At 41.2% G+C, this 17714-nt stretch overlaps 1 protein-coding gene across 1 annotated transcript in view; it reads left to right on the top strand.

Annotated features, from left to right (window-relative positions):
- ITIH4 (inter-alpha-trypsin inhibitor heavy chain 4) overlaps positions 1-17714 on the top strand; it is a 46320-nt gene that overhangs the window by 7119 nt on the left and 21487 nt on the right. The window contains exons 2-11 of the mRNA XM_030570470.1: positions 126-286; positions 777-881; positions 2513-2675; positions 2777-2887; positions 3637-3765; positions 11209-11325; positions 12874-13042; positions 14272-14397; positions 16100-16281; positions 17387-17569. Coding sequence (XP_030426330.1) covers positions 126-286; positions 777-881; positions 2513-2675; positions 2777-2887; positions 3637-3765; positions 11209-11325; positions 12874-13042; positions 14272-14397; positions 16100-16281; positions 17387-17569 — 1446 coding nt within the window. The remainder of the gene's footprint in view (positions 1-125; positions 287-776; positions 882-2512; positions 2676-2776; positions 2888-3636; positions 3766-11208; positions 11326-12873; positions 13043-14271; positions 14398-16099; positions 16282-17386; positions 17570-17714) is intronic.

The following is a 17714-nucleotide window of genomic DNA, read 5'->3' as shown; positions in this document are numbered from 1 at the left end:
TGGCTGCTTCTAGAGAGCTGACTATTACACCAGCCTCTGAACCGCTCACTATTTGATGCTACATTTCATTATGGTGGTAGCTGAATTTCTCCATCCTATTTCAATGTATTCCTTTTTTTTTCCAGAATGCCATTGAAATCTACAGCCTGCATGTGGACTCTACGGTTACATCTCGATTTGCTCATACAGTTGTCACCAGCAGACTTGTCAACAAGGTTAATGAATCCCAGGAGGCTGTTTTTGAAGTGGAATTGCCTAAAACAGCTTTCATCACTAACTTCAGCATGTAGGCTCTTCTGCTACATCTAATACTAATAATGTGGGTCTCTGTCTCTGGTGTATTAGAACATCGGTGCACCTTTCTGATGATACACTTAGTGTAAGATTGTGAAAAAACAGGTGTGGTCTGCAGATTGAAAAAGTTGAGAATGAAAGTTGGATATAATACAGTGATATTCAATAAATTAGCCTGCCTGCTGTGCAAGGTTTTTTATATTCCTGCAAGATGGCATATTTTATTGCAGAAATTTCAAGAGGTCAGTGCTGTTTGATATTCCTGCTGCATGACCTCTAAACTCATCAAAGGGTCTCTGAGTCTGTAGGCATAAAGAGAATGACACCATGGCTCCCTAGTGAGCTATGGTGATTGGAGGGAGGTAGGACGTTAAGGCTTCCTGTGCAGATGTCCCGAGGACCACATGGCATCATAGTCTCCCTTCCTCTTCCACAGACCAGCAAAGCCCACCTCTTAGTTTTAATATTTTAAAACATTTTAGGTCAATTGATGGAGAAACATATCCAGGAACAATAAAGGAGAAAGCGTCTGCACAAGAGCAATATGACGTTGCGGTTTCACGTGGTCAGAGTGCCGGCCTTGTCAAGTAAGCAGCAGTTCTGATTCACTATTATTTCCTCTGATTTTCAGTTAAAATATTATAGATTGGGTTAAACTGCATTGAAATTAATACATTCTGAAGAAATATATGAAGCAATAGAAATCCCTTATGGAATAGATAGCTGAAACAATTGAATAGGGGGCTCTCTCCAAAACAAAGCCACATGCAGGGCTGGAGTATGAGTTAATCCTGCAGAGGTGAGGGAATTCTACTGTGATCTGATAAATTCATAGGCGGGAGATTGGATGGGGGTGGGGGGCGAAGCAGCATGAAACACCACAGAAACAGACTAAGGCTTTGTCTACACTACACAGCTTTTAGCGAAACAGCCATGTCAACACAGCTGTGTTGCTAAAAGTCAGGCAGCATAGCCGCTGTTTGTTGGCACTTTTGCTAACAAAATACTTCCACCCCCAATGAGCAGCGTTCACATTGTTGACAGGAGAACATTTCGGCCAACAAAGCACTGTTCACACTGACACTTGCCACAGCAAAGCTTTTGTCTTTTTTTTGGAGGGGGAAGAGTTTAGCACCTCTGAATGACAGAAGTTTTGTTGCTCAATTGCCAGTGTAGACATAGCCTAAGGTTCTGTCTACACTAGAGACTTTAGAGTGGCACAGCTGTACTGATGCAGCTCGCTGCACTGGCGCCTGGAGCCGGCCCTGCTCCTGTCATCAGGGGAGTGTTTTATTCACATCCCTGAGTGACATAACTTTTGCCAACATAGGTGGTAGTATAGACATGGCCTCAGAGAATGAGAAGAATGCCAAGGAGATGGCAGAACAAGCTCTGGGTACACAGCCCTAAGAAAAAGCCTAGAGAGAGCTTTTGGAGGCTAAGTACTTGCTTGGAAAGGTGAGCAAAGGAAATATCTCCAGCTGTTTGATTTCCCCCTGAGTTCAAGGAAACAGGACTTGGTGCATCATTTGTAAATAAACAGGATTACATCAAAGAAATGCATGGCTTCTCATTAATTTCTTTTCCTAATGAAACAAACTGCAGGACCCTGAATTTTGGCTAAACACTCAGGTGAAAAATGGATACCACCAAAATATATTTCAAGTCCACGGCAAAATAAAAAAAAGACCCTGTCTCTTACACAGAGTAAAGAGTTGCTAGATTAAAACTGATCTAAGCAATAAGTGCAGCAAGGGGAATTATTCATCATCCACCAAGAAATGGGCTTGGATAGAAAGCTCTGTGGGCTACACAGGTGTAACAGCATGCGCAGGCATAACCCGTTGTAGGTTCAGGACCTAACACTGCTTCAGAACTTCAGGCAACATTGCACTGGAGGAGAATATTCAGTCTGGGCTTTTAGTTATTCAGTTCTACTGCCACTGGCATTAATTCCAACCACCCGTGCCTCTAGATTTCTACTACAAATCTAAACTTATCTCCTACATATAGAATAGATACTGTACACTAAAAACTTTGAAATGGTAAGTAAGTCTCCGTGGGATGTGAACAAGTCTTATTTATACTAAATAAAGTGACCTCTCTCTCCTTGGCTTTGCCACTTGACCACTCTTTAACCCAGACAAATGGAAACTTTGGCAACCTCCCCTGCAAATATCACAGTAAAAAGCTAAGTGTCAATTTTGCTTATTTTCAGAACTACTGGAAGGAAACTAGAGCAGTTTCATGTTTCAGTCAACGTTGCATCAGACAGTAAGGTTACCTTTGAGCTGATATATGAGGAGTTGTTGAAGCGACAGCTGGGGAAGTATGAATTGTTATTTAAGGTCAGACCCAAGCAGCTTGTTAAGCACTTTCAGGTAAGCTACACCTAGGGGCTTTAGGAATAAATGCTGCTACCTTGTTTGGGCAACCCTGCAGCTGCCAAATGACACTGACCTATTTTCCTTCTTTCCTTCAGATTGATGTCCACATCTTTGAACCCCAGGGTATAAACTTCCTGGAAACTGACAGCACCTTTATGACAAATGAGTTAACTGAAGCTCTTACAAAGCTGCAGAATGAGACCAAGGTAAAACATCATCAGGAAAAATATATTAAAGCTAATGTTAAAAAAAATTATATAATACATAGGTTGGGAAAAGAGTGTCTGTACATCTGGTATAGTGATTAGATTATCCACAAATTTAAAGTTAGTTTTTAAAAGTCACATGATACCTAGAGTACATAATCAGCAATAACCCAAATTTAGGTGAATAGATTTAAGAATACAGTTTAGATATTAGAATCCGAATACTTGGATACATCACTCATGAAAAATTGTACAGAGATTTGGTTGTGGAAAGGAAAGTATATCAATGAGTGAAGATTGTCCCTCAGTAATTGAGAATTAGGTTGGTTGTCCATTTAGAAAATACAATCCATGAGGAAAGTATTTGTTACTTTCCTAACTGCGCTTCTCATCAGCACTCCAGCTCATCCCTCCTGGTATTGCCGATGTTCAGTTATGTGTCCTATGCAGATGCGTCTCGACTATCTGATAGCATCCGACACCATGAGTTGCCACATCAGCTGAGTGTAGCATTGGCTGATTCCACATTCTGTCAGCACTCGCTCGTTACTGGGGTCGCATGCCCTTAAGGCGCTGATGATCAGTGCATGTGTCTGGACCTGGTAACCCTTAGCTCTCAAGGTTTCGGCCAGAGAGGTATATTTCTCTACCTTTCAAATAATGCTAATGGGAATTTATCTGTTATTGTTAGTTGCTATTTATTTTTTTGATTAATCTTGGTTTAGTTGCTTTTTGTGTTTAATTTTCAGGCTCATATTTTATTTAAACCAACAATAGTTCAACAAAAGAAGAGTCCTGAACTTGAGGAAACCCTTCTAGATGGAGACTTTATAATACGTTACGATGTTAAAAGGGGTGTCAGTGCAGGAGATATACAGGTAACAAATATACACCTGGAAGTATCATCATGCGTTGATAGATTCTGAAAGTGCTATAGTACAATTAAAAAGTGTAGTCATCAATCCAGAGTGAGTAGGAGTTGAAGGTAATCAGTAAACTCAGAAAGCACCATCCATTGACAAATTAGGTCTTATATGGCTTCATGCTCTTTTTCTGTAGAGGGAATTTTCAAATGCTGGCAAACCTAAGGATTATTTGCCAGTCTCTTTTGTAAATGGGATTAACTGAATTTTAGACAACTGTTAAACAGTAATTACTTGTGTATATACTACATTTATCTCTGTTTACATTGTAAAACAATTTTAATAAGAATTTTGTTATAAAAGAACAGATCTGTTTAAAAAGTTTGTGGACCAACACATGCCCTTGTAACAGGGCAAGGCAATCACTAGCGCCGTGCCTCCTGCTGGTCAGTCCAGGATTAGCTTATCCAGCTCAGGAGTTCCCTGCTCTTGCTGGTTTCTCCCCTGCCCTTACTTGCCCCTCTGCAGTCCCTTTATCTCCACCAGTTCAGGCCCACCATCCCTCCAAGACCACAGTGCCCCTTACCTTGGGGTGCTGCCCCACAGGGCCGGCTTTAGGCACCATGAAGCCCGATTCGAAGGAGCTGCCACTGAAGTCTCACTACTGTCTTCAGCAGCAGCTCAATTGAGCTGCTGCCACCGACAGTGGTGGGACTTCAGCAGCAGTTCCTTCGGGACGTTGCAGGGCCCTCTTAGGGGCGCGGGGCCTGATTCTGGGAAATCGGCTGATTCGCCCTAAAGCCGGCCCTGCTGCCCCATGGCAGTGTCCCCACACTGTGGGTCTCCCCTTCCTGGGGAACCCCTATACCCATTTTGCCTCAGTGGCTACTGCCAGTTGTCATCTAGCCCCTTCTCTCAGGGGCAAACTTCAGTCTGAAATGGCCACTCATCACTGGCAAGGGGGTTGGACCAGCTGCCTTTTCTTGCCCTGGCTGCCTCTCTGCAGCCCTAGGACCTCCTCAGGCCTTTGCCACAAGGCCTCAGCTTGGAAGGTCACCAGGCCAGGGCTCCCCAGCTCAGCCTGTCCTTTCCCAGTATTGCTGTGTCCAAGGTACCTGTCATGGTATAATTCCCCACTCTGAACCTTAGTGTCCAAAAGATGGGGTACCAGCATGAATTCCTCTAAGCTCAATTACCAGCTTAGAACCTGTAGTGCTGCCATCAACCAGGAATTCCAGTGCCTGGTACACTCTGGTCCCCCCAAAACTTTGCCCGGGGACCCCCAAGACCCAGACCCTCTGGATCTTAAGACAAGGAAAGTAAACCCTTTCCCTCACCATTGTCTCTCCCAGGCTTCCCTCCCTGGGTTACCCTGGAAGATCACTGTGATTCAAACTCCTTGAATCTTAAAACAGAGAGGAAAATGCACCTTCCCCCCTCCTTCTCTCTCTCCCTCCCAGATTCTCCCTGAGAGAGACAGTAATCCTAACACAGAGAGAAATTAGCCTCTCTCTCCCCCTTCCCTCCTTTCTCCCCACCAATTCCCTGGTGAATCCAGATCCCGTCCCCTGGGGTCTCACACCAGAATAAAAAAACAATCAGGTTCTTAAACAAGAAAAGCTTTTAATTAAAGAAAGAAAAACAGTAAAAATTATCTTTGTAAATTTAAAATGGAATAGGTACAGGGTCTTTCAGCTATAGACACTGGAAATACCCTCCCAGCCTAAGTATACAAGTACAAATTAAAATCTTTTCAACAAAATACCAATTTGAACTCCTCCCAACCAAATACACATTTGCAAATAAAGAAAACAAACATAAGCCTAACTTGCTTTATCTACCTAGTACTCACTATTCTGAACTTATAAGAGCCTGTATCGGAGAGATTGGAGAGAAACCTGGTTGCACATCTGGTCCCTCTGAGCCCCCAGAGTGAACAAGAACCAAAAACTAATTGCACACACAAAAACTTCCCTCCCTCAAGATTTGAAAGTATCCTGTCCCCTGATTGGTCCTCTGGTCAGGTGACAGCCAGGCTCACTGATTTTGTTAACCCTTTACAAGCAAAAGAGATATAAAGTACTTCTGCTCTATTAACCCTTGACTATCTGTTTATGACAGTACCCCAGTCTCAATCAGGCAGCTAGGTCCTTCTTGTTCCACTGCTGGAGCAAGACTCACTTTCTTCTTCCCAATAGCGTTGCTAACAACCTCTTAGATTATTAATACAAAATATTAAAAACTTAATTTATATTTAATCATTTTTATTGTTTTATTTATTCTGCTTTTTTTTAAATCAGGGCAATGAAAATAGACTAGGCAATTTCAATTTTATTTCTAGTCAATTTCATTTTCTGTTTTTTCTGTGTTTGCAGGATATTGTAAAAATTAGGTTGCAAACACCATAGGGTAATGTTATTTCTTTCAAAATAAATCTTTTCTATTGAATGTTTTGAAAAAGAAGTCTAGGGAAACCTATTTTTTGATGTTGAGTTTTGCAAAAGTTTGTTTTGACAAAGCTTAGATGTTTGACCTTAATCGTCCTGATAAAATGCTGTTTATGATTGAGTGTAGTACAGAAAACAGAGTATGATTGTCTTTTGAATTACACTATACAGATGGTGATGTTTTTCTTTAAAACTTATGTTTCAACAATTATTTTGAGGAAATACAGGGTATGTCTACACTACGGGATTATTCCGATTTTACATACGCCAGTTTTTAAAACAGAATGTATAAAGTTGAGTGCACGCGGCCACACTAAGCACATTAATTCGGCGGTGTGCATCCATGTACCAAGGCTACCGTCGATTTCCGGAGTGTTGCACTGTGGGTAGCTATTCCATAGCTATCCCATAGTTCCCGCAGTCTCCTCTGCCCCTTGGAATTCTGGGTTGAGATCCCAGTGCCTGATGGGGCAAAAAACATTATCGCAGGTGGTTCTGGGTACAGCCTCACCCCTCCCTCCGTGAAAGCAGCAGACAACCATTTCGCACCTTTTTTCCTGGGTGAACTGTGCAAACGCCATAGCACAGCAAGCATGGACCCTGCTCAGATCAAGACTGCAATCGTGGACGTTGTAAACACCTCGCGCATTCTCGTGCAGTCTATGCTGAACCGGGACCTGCAAAGCCAGGCGAGGAGGCAGTGGCTACGGCAGAGCGGTGACGAGAGTGATGAGGACATGGACACAGAATTCTCTCAAACCATGGGCCCCTGCACTTTGGAGATCCTGCTGGTAATGGGGCAGATTCTAGCCATTGAATGCCGATTTTGGGCCTGGGAAACAAGCACAGACTGGTGGGACTACATAGTTTTGCAGGTTTGGGACGATTTGCAGTGGCTGCGAAACTTTCTCATGCGTAAGGGCACTTTCATGGAACTTTGTGACTTGCTTTCCCCTGCCCTGAAATGCCATAATACCAAGATGAGAGCAGCCCTCACAGTTGAGAAGTGAGTGGCAATAGCCCTCTGGAAGGTTGCAACGCCAGACAGCTACCGGTCAGTCGGGAATCAATTTGGAGTGGGAAAATCTACTGTGGGGGCTGCTGTGATGCAAGTAGCCAAAGCAATCATTAAGCTGCTGCTACAAAAGGGTGTGACTCTGGGAAATGTGCAGGTCATAGTGGATGGCTTTGCTGCAATGGGATTCCCTAACTGTGGGCGGAGGTGATAGATAGATATCTCCTTCGAATCGGGCCTCATGGTGCCTAAAGCCAGCCCTGTGGGGCAGCACCCCAAGGTAAGGGGCACTGTGGTCTGGGAGGGATGGTGGGCCTGAACTGGTGGAGATAAAGGGACTGCAGAGGGGCAAGTAAGGGCAGGGGAGAAACCAGCCAGAGGAGGGAACTCCTGAGCTGGATAAGTGATCGCCTTGCCCTGTTACAAGGGCATGTGTTGGTCCACAAACTTTTTAAACAGATCTGTTCTTTTATAACAAAATTCTTATTAAAATTGTTTTACAATGTAAACAGAGATAAATGTAGTATATACACAAGTAATTACTGTTTAACAGTTGTCTATCTTGGCACCGGAGCACCAGGGCACCCAGTACGTAAACCGCAAGGGGTACTCTTCAATGGTGCCGCAAGCACTGGTGGATCACAACGGATGTTTCACCAACATCCACGTGGGATGGCCAGGAAGGGTTCATGACGCTTGCATCTTCAGGAACACTACTCTGTTTAAACAGCTGCAGCAAGGGAATTACTTCCCAGACCAGAAAGTAAAAGTTGGGGATGTTGAAATGCCTGTAGTTATCCTGGGTGACCCAGCCTACCCCTTGATGCCATGGCTCGTGAAGCCATACACAGGCAGCCTGGACAGTAGTCAGGAGCTGTTCAACTACAGGCTGAGCAAGTGCAGAATGGTGGTAGAATGTGCATTTGGCTGTTTAAAGGCGCGCCAGCGCACATTACTGACTCGTTCAGACCTCAGCCAGACCAATGTCCCCATTGTTATTGCTGCTTGCTGTGTGCGCCACAATCTCTGTGAGAGTAAGGGGGAGACCTTTATGGTGGGGTGGGAGGCTGAGGCAAATCACCTGGCCGCTGATTACATGCAGCCAGACAGCAGGGCGATTAGAAGAGCACACCACGAAGCGGTGCGCATCAGAGAAGCTTTGAAAACGAGTTTCATCACGGGCCAGGGTACGGTGTGACTGTTGTGTTTGTTTCCCCTTGTTTCCCCTTGATGAACCCCCCCGATTGACTCATTCCCTGTAAGCAACCCACCCTCCCCCTTCGATTACAGCTTGCTTAAGGATATAAAATCACTATCATTTAAAAATCATGTATTCTTTATTAAAAAGTCATTATAAAAAGAGAGGTGTGGTTTGGGAGGAGGATAGGCGGGAAGGAAAAGGCCACTAAAAATATTTCAAAGTAATGACAGCCTTTTGGTTGGACTGTCCACGGGGGTGGAGTGGGCGGGTGCACGAAGCCTTCCCCCACGCATTCTTACACGTCTGGGTGAGGAAGATATGGAACATGGTGAGTGGTGCGGGTGGTTACACAGGGGCTGCAGCGGCACTCTGTGACCCTGCTGCTGTTCCTGAAGCTCCACCAGACATCAGAGGATTTCAGTTTGATCACGCAGTAGCCCCAGCGTTGCATCCCACCACCGCTGATCTTCCTGCCTACACCTCTGATCTTCCTGCCGCCACCTCTCATCTCGAGCATCTCTCTTCTCCTCACATTGGTCCCTCCTGTCCTCACGTTCACTGGCATCTTTCCTGTAATTTGATACCATATCCTTCCACTCATTCAGATGAGCTCTTTCATTGCGGGTTACTTCCATGATTTCCGAGAACATTTCGTCTCGTGTCTTTTTTTTTCCTCCGTCTTATCTGAGATAGCCTTCGAGATGGAGTAGGGAGGTTTGAAAAATTTGCAGCTGCATGAGGGAGGTAAAAAAGGGAGAGAAGTATTTAAAAAGATATATTTTACAGAACAATGGTTATACTCTTTAACAGTGAACAACACTATTCACCTTACATAGCACATGTGATTTCACTACAAGGTCGCATTTTGCATCTTAATATTGAGTGCCTGCGGCTCTGGGGTTAGAGATCACAGACGCAGGTCCGGGCAGCAGAATTCAGCTTGCATGTGGCCATGGTAAGCCATTGTCTTTTGGCTTCTGCCGCCTTCATATACACAGTGCCCTCCTTTCCCAAATACCAAGCAAAGCCCATTCAGTGCTGCTTCTTTCCTGTTCACATGCAGCAGCAGAAACCACCTCCCTATCCAATTCTCTGGGATGATTGCTTTACCCCTCCCCCCACCGCATGGCTGGTATCATGGAAGATCACTGCTAATCACCCCCCTTTACCACCCACCGCGTGGCTGGTAGCAGGGAAAATCCCCGCTAGCCAAATGCAAAAAAGCTCAGCTCCATTACTCCCGCTCCCCTCCCCCCGCTTGGCTACCTGCCAGGAAGCATTTCTTTTAAGCAACAGGCAAACAGCCCAGTAGGAATGGCCATCTCTGTCCCCTTAATTAAATTCCTGAATTTCAACCAGGTTACCATGAACGATATCAGAGGATAACACAGCGAGATAAAGAATGGATGTTGCTTGAATGCCAGCAATCACCGGGACCATACGCAGCTAGGCTTTGTCATGCAATGATACCAGATCACTTGCTGCATGCATGGCGTCATCAAGTGTCCTACCATGATGGACAGAATAAGGCTGCCTTGCCCAGAAACCTTCTGCAAAGGCTTTTGGAGTACCTCCAGGAGAGCTTCATGGAGATGCCCCAGAGGATTTCCGCTCCATCCCGAGACATGTTAACAAACTTTTCCTATAACTGTACTGGCCACGAATGCATCCTAAGTCCTCAGGGCAAATCAATCATTAAAAAACGCTTACTTTTAAACCATGTTTTATATTTACAAAGGTACACTCACCAGAGGTCGCTTCCATGGCTTCTTTGTCTGGGCTACTGGCTTGGGAGGGCTGGGAGGATAATTCTGTCTGGGTGAGAAAAAGCTCCTGGCTGTTGGGGAGAACGTAGTGCTGTGTGCTCTCTGCAAGCTCGTCCTCATCTTCCTCCTCCTCATCTTCCCCGTCCGCAGAATCCTCAGCCATGGCTGAGATTACCACCCCCACCTCGGAATCCATGGACAGGGGTGGGGTAGTGGTGGTGGACCCCCCTAGAATTGCATGCAGCTTAGTGTAGAAGAGGCATGTTTTCGGCCCTGCCCCGGACCTTCCATTTGCTTCTTTGGTTTTCTGGTAGGCTTGTCTGAGCTCCTTAACTTTCACTCTGCACTGCACTGAGTCCCTGGTGTGGCCTTTCTCCATCATAGCCTTGGAAATTTTCTCAAATGTTTTTTCATTTCGTCTTTTGGAACGGAGTTCTATTAGCACAGAATCCTCTCCCCATACACCGATCAGATCCAGTACCTCCCGTGCGGTCCATGCTGGAGCTCTTTTTCGATTCTCAGGAGACTGCATTGTTACCTGTGCTGATGAGCTCTGCGTGGTCACCTGTGCTGGTGAGTTCTCCACGCTGGCCAAACAGGAAGTGAAATTCAAAAGTTCACGGGGCTTTTCCTGTCTACCTGGCCAGTGCATCTGAGTTCAGATTGCTGTCCAGAGTGGTCACAGTGCTGCACTGTGGGATACCGCCCGGAGGCCAATACCATCGATTTGCAGCCACACTAACCATAATCCGATGTAATACCAATTTCAGCACTACTCCTCTCGTTGGGGAGAAGTACAGAAACCAGTTTAAAGAGCACTTTATATCGATATAAAGGGCCTCGTTGTGTGGACGGGTGCAGCGTTAAATCGGTTTAACTCTGCTAAAATCAGTATAAACGCATAGTGTAGACCAGGCTACAGTTTGGATTTGTCTAGAAGACTAGTAAGCGGATGATGGATCTGATCCTGTGGCTGTGTCATAATAATGCAAGATGTAAATTGTATGTATTAACTTTTTTGTGTTTCAGATCGTAAACGGGTATTTTGTGCATTACTTTGCACCCACTGAAATGCCAGCATTTCCCAAAAATGTCATCTTTGTTGTCGATCAAAGTGGCTCTATGTCAGGCAGAAAAATTGAACAGGTAACTCACTTCTCAAATACAGAATTACATTTGTATATTTATTCACAGTGTCTGTGCTATTGTATAAATAAAAGCTGATGACTCCAATGTAATTTCTAAAGGTGCTTCATATACCAGCAGCACCTTTAGAAGCACTGAAATAACAGTGACATTCAGTTTTAAAACAACTCATGCTACTTTTGTAGACATGCAACATTTTCAGAGGCTAGAAGCAATCTTGCTCTTGGAAATATGCACACAAAACTTTATTTAACTTGATAATTTTAAAGTTTAACCCCTTCCTAACATGGCTGTTGTTATAGATATCTCATCTTAATAAAGTTCTAGCTTTCTAATGTAGTTGTTCGCATATGAAAAAATGAGCTTCAAATTTTTTTGTTTTGTTTTAATAAAAGTGGGAAGAAATTAGATCACAGTGGAATGAAGCCAGTGAAAGTTTTACTCATTGACTTCACTGGGAGCAGAACTGGGCTTCAGTAGAGTATTTGCATCAGTAACAGTTACAAGATTAGGTCACCTGTAATAGCCTCAAATTAAAAGATAAAGTTACTATGGAGTCCTAACAAATGCCTGATCCTCCACCTCATATTCCACTTTTCAAAGCCATTCCACCCTAGCCTCGGTGACCAGTCCTTGAAACAAACAGTATTACAGTGACCTCCTCCTTTTCCAGAATAAGTTACTGAAATGGTTGTGTAAGCTTTGCATATTTTAGGACCCAATGCTTTTAGCCGTTACTCGAGTGAATAAACATACAGGGCCAAATACAGTGGGTGCAACTCCACTGGTTTACACCAGGGCTGATTATGGCCCATGCTTTTTATTGTAAAGATGTTCAGAGAGAAGAACAATTTGCATAATGAAGTGATAATGGCACTTCACAGAAGTTGGTGTTTAGCTATGCAGTACTGCCAACCCAAAAAGTTAAAAAAAAAAAATGAGTCAACCCCCTAAAATTATGAAACTGGCTTAAAATTATAAATTTAAAAAATTGGGGTTCTTATTATTTGCCTTCTGATTTCTGAAGCTTTACTAAGTTCACTCACTTCATGTTTTCAAACTTTAATTTTTCCACAACCATGGGAATTAGAAATTGTTTTAAAATGGAAGCTGAGATTCTCTTGCAGTCTCTTTATTCCAGCAGCTGGGAGTTAAGAACATCAAATATGATCAGACTTGCAATAAAATTGCAAGAGTTGGTAAAACTAGATGTGTACAAGGAAAGTTTAGATTATGTCTCTAATGTATCCTTGTCTTAAGGGTTGGATTTACATATCAAGAGATTCTTCCTTATTTAACTATATATGAGTCGAAGTTTATAAATTTGAAACAGCTGACAAAGTGAATTACAACATTTCCACTTGGGTGTATAACACAAACAAATATTGTACTTGTAATATGTTACATTCTTTCTGAAGAGAACCTCATTATTTAAATAAACTATGCAGCAAAAAAAAAAGCTATCTTAATAAGCTGCAGCTCCATTTTAAATTCAAATTCTGATCAAATACAAAACAAAAAATACACTTTCCCCCCACTTTTTAACAGACAAGAGGTGCCCTCTTGAAGATTTTGGAAGACCTCAGACCTGAAGATCATTTTAGTTTAATAACCTTCAATAGCCTGGTTACTGAATGGAAGAATACTTTGTTACAAGCAACTGGACAAAATGTGGAAAGTGCTAAAAGATATGTTAAAACTGTTATGGCTCGTGGAGGTAAAGATGATATCTAAATACTTTTAAACATAGACACTCACCACAAAGTATGTGATATAACTCCTAGAACAAACTGTTGTTATTCATTTATGTTATATGGCACTTTTCAGAACAAATAAGACATGATACCTGTTTCAAAGAGTTTACACGCTAATTTTAAACAGGAAGTACTAGTTATTTTTTAACAAATACTAGGGATGAAAAGGGACATGAAGACTAGTTACATTAATAAGATCAACTGGCAAGTAAACTGTTATATGCACATATACAGATGTTCCACTACAGTTATGAAATGTAAGGTATAAGGGAGTTTTTCCTTTTTATATATGATTGTTTATAATAGAGCTAGTTGAAAATTTTCCAGTAGAACATTTTTCCTCAGAAAAGGCCATTATGTCAAAATTGAAATGTTCACAATATTTAATTTAAAAATAATTTGAATCGACTGTTTCGATAAGGTTCACCTTATTAGAATGGAATGTTTCAATTTTCCATTTTGAAAGAACTTTTAAAGGTACATTTTATTTTCTATAACATTATAATATATAATAATTTTTTTTAAAAAATCAATTTAAATACAACATCTCAATTGACTTGAAACAGAAAATTTTCAAAAAGTTGGTTTCAAAGGAAATTTGGAAAATTGATGTTTTGTTCTGATTTGCAACAAAAAAGAAATTTGAAAATCACAGAATTTTCTGTAAAATGGAATTTCCAGTTCTCATACAGCTCTATTTTATAAGCAAAAGGTTAATATAACCATTAGTGAACAGTGATGCCCAAAAGTTTATTTTATTTCTATTCTTCTGCTATTAATTTTGTTTTACACTTGATTGAATGTTCAGGCCTCAGCATTTGATATCAATGTAGACCATCAGTGAGCGGCACAATCCTTAGACTCCTCAAATGAATCCAAGTAACATTTCTTAAATTCTGGTCTCACAGATACTGGTAGTTATTTTATATGGATTTGCTGAAATTCTAAAAAAGGGCCCTTGACTATGTTCCTCTTCACAAAATACCCCAGAATAACTAATGTACAATTCAATATAACCCATCATTAGCAAACCAAGTATCTTAAAAGCTCAAATCATCCTCTCTCTCTAAAAATTCGTCACCTTTTACAATTTTTTTAAATCCAGTCAAATGCCTCTTTAAAACTGAGGTGAACTGATTGGGTTCTTTTGATTGTTTTAGATATAGAATAGTGTGTATTTTTTCTGTTGCAGGAACAGATATCAACAATGCCCTACTGACTGCAGCAAACACACTGGATAAGGCCAACTATGCTGAGATATTGCAAGCACACAGCATTTCCATGATAATTTTGCTGACAGATGGTCAACCTACTGTTGGTAAGTTAATCACAGTAAGGCAATTCCCCCTCCCCTAACTATGCATCTTTTACGTTCACATTCTGGTAGTTGTCATACATGGTCTACATACTAGAAAACCCACACCCAGGAGTGGGATGGAAGTTCTCACCTATTCTAGGTCCACTCAAAATCTGAAGAGAGGCTATTTCTACAAACTATACACGAAAGGAACATGGAAAGAGCTGAACTTGAGATGGTGGCAATAGTCCGCATGTTTGAGCATACATCCTTTGACAAGAAACACAATCTAAACACAATCCCTTGCACAATTTACAGTCTGTGAGAGGTGAGGCAGGCTAGCTGTGTATGGTTAAAACCTGAAGGCAACATACTTGAAGTTAAACCATGGGCACACATCAGTGCTGCGTTTGTGTACTACATGTGTGCATCCTTTTGGGCTTAGGTTACAACACTTTCCCCTCACTTCCCAAAATCTGACTGTATATTTTAATAGTACCTTTTATTCTGTAATCTTTTGTGAATTTTGATCTTAATTAGCAATTCACTGTGATATCACAAGATGGGGGGATTATGATGTGAGAAAGTAATTAAACAGCTAATTCTGATGACACAATTAAGCAATTATGAGATGTGAGAAACCTGCACCAAGTTTGGATGAGTCCTTAAGAAACAAAATATTCTGTTTTCATGCTAATTTCCTTAAGCAACTAGAAAAGAAAACACTGAAATTGCAGGCCCTGAAATGAGCAGAATTGTTTCTGAACAAAGCTTTTCAAGGTTTTGCATGAGACATCTGCTTCTTTTCAATGACTGCAAGATAGAGTCAACCCATGACCCCTGTATATGCAAAACCCATAAGTGGTAGGCCTGTCTACTAACTCTCACAATCCAAATGACTTTTTTTTAAACTAAAAACAAAATTAAAAGATAGGAAAATTACCTTTGTCCCATAATATTACTACATAAATTAAGATAGTGCTGGTCTAGTAGTTAAAGCAGGAGACTGGGAGTCTGAAGACCTTAATTCTGTTCCTGACTCATCATGTGACACTAAATCAATGGGATTGCTCATATGAGGAGAGGTTTCAGGATTGGCCCTTAGTGATTTTGAATATCATGTGGTATGAAAAGCTTCAATCCAGTGACCACAGTGGTGGCTAAATGGGGGCAGAGAGAGAACCAATAAAGTTTTTAAATCACAATTCATCTGGATTGCCCATGAGCTAATTTATTTTCTCACTCTCTATATACGTATAATTTCTGTTAATGTTTTCCATCTTCCAGCTACAATACAAACGTATAATTGTTTGTATTGTAGCTGTCCAAATCAATTTGTAAGTTCCTTGAGACAGAGACATGTCTAATCCCTAACATGTAAAACACTGTATGTAACTGGAGTGATCTGAATAACAGTAACAAGTGTTTCATAAGTGTATTAGGTGGAGAATTAGACCCAGTCACTGAGAAAGCAGAACGGTATTTTCATCCTCAACTAAGCAGAATTCAACAACTTATTTTTTTTAAGTTTCACTTACTTTGAATTATTTGTAAGACTTTTGAAGCAAAAATTTCAGTACATCTCATTGCTGCCTTTCTATATTTAACCCCCCCGTATATATATATACATATACATACACACATATTTTCTCTCTCTCTCTCCCTCTCCCTCTCTCTCTCTCTCACACACACACACACTGTATTTTCATTTTTTTAATAACAGGTGTTCAAGATGTTGAAATAATTCAACAAAATATACAGAAGGCTATCAAAGAAAAATATGTCCTCTATTGCCTTGGCTTTGGTTTTGATGTCAGTTACAAGTTCCTTGAGAAGATGGCCCTAGATAGTGGAGGAATAGCTCGTCGTATATACGAGGACTCTGATTCAGATCTGCAGCTCCAGGTAGGGTTTTGTTAATAATTTAGGAAACATATTAACTAGTGACTCTGGCCTACATAAATCAACTAAAGGCATGGCATGAAACTCTTAACTGTGAGACCAACACAAATGAAAAACTTTGTAGGCTCTCAAAGAGAGCAAAAAGTGGTATCGGTTTTCTCCTCAAATTTTGTGTCCAAATGAAAGGCCAGTTTTTAGAGTGAACGAAAACATTTGTGACATACACAAGGCCAAATCTTGAAATTCTCCCATCTCTCCTGGGCAAATGAGTGAAAAATTATAATTTGGTGTGAAGAGATGAAATCTGTCATTTAGTGTTACGGAAAGATACATTCTCTAATAGAAATGATTGTATAGAAATTTTGATTCCTGGTTCAGCTTTTTTAGTCTTATTTATTTCTGTTTCTAAAACAAAAAAGACAACTATCCAAAATTCTAGGCATCCAGCCTGTAATTTGATACACAGCACGGGAACACATTGGTTAAGCTCAACTATAAACTCTCACCAATAAACTGACCTGACAGTTTTCTGAACGTTTGAAAAAGTTTGATCCATCCCCCTCTCCACATGCCTTTATTTTTTAGTTCTGGATGAATACTGAAGTACCAAATTACCATGAGAAATATAGCTTATGTGGAATTGCTTATCTGATCAGAAATATAACTTCACTAACCCTTGCCAAAAAGGCTTATTTTGTGAAGTTTCCGTTATGCAGTTCCAAGTGAATCGGATATGTATTTGTGTTTCTGTGTGCCCATCTGAACTGAACCTTGGAGCCTATTAAAGTTTCCTCTCATCACTAGTCAGAATGTGAAAGGTAGTCACCCTTAATCCTGGAATAAAGTAGCATACCAGTGAAACAGAATTTGTGATACCACAGGTAATCCACCAGATTCCCTGTGTGCTATCCATGGAAATCCAAATCCAATGTAAATCCAGTCATATATGCTAATAGACTAGGCAGAGTATAAAGGGAGTTCCTAATACGGTTTTGTAGGAAGAGAAAAAATAGCACCAGACCTTTTGAGATATGTGTAAATATTTGACAGGTTACTTACTTAGAGTTAGTTATACAGTCACTTGCTTGCTCTCTCTCTCTCTCTCCAGGGCTTTTATCAAGAAGTGGCTACTCCCATATTAAAGGATATTGAAATACAGTATCCAGAAAATTCCATCCTGGAATTAACTCAGAACAGTTTCAAATTGTTTTTTGATGGTTCTGAAATTGTGGTAGCTGGAAGAATTGACAATGAGCTTGATGTTTTGCCAGTGGAAATTCAAGCTCAGTCAGTAAGTACCTATAAGTCCCGAGAGTTTTCTACACAAAGAGAAATTTGCACATATACTGTAAGGGGCATATTCTTGAAATTTCCATGGTCTCTTCTGTACATCAATAAAACTTTAAAAAAAAAATCTTGCATACATTTTATGTTCA

The sequence above is a fragment of the Gopherus evgoodei genome, chromosome 7, assembly GCF_007399415.2.
Source record: "Gopherus evgoodei ecotype Sinaloan lineage chromosome 7, rGopEvg1_v1.p, whole genome shotgun sequence".
NCBI classification, from domain to species: Eukaryota; Metazoa; Chordata; order Testudines; family Testudinidae; genus Gopherus; species Gopherus evgoodei.
This window is presented reverse-complemented; position numbering and strand designations above follow the sequence as displayed.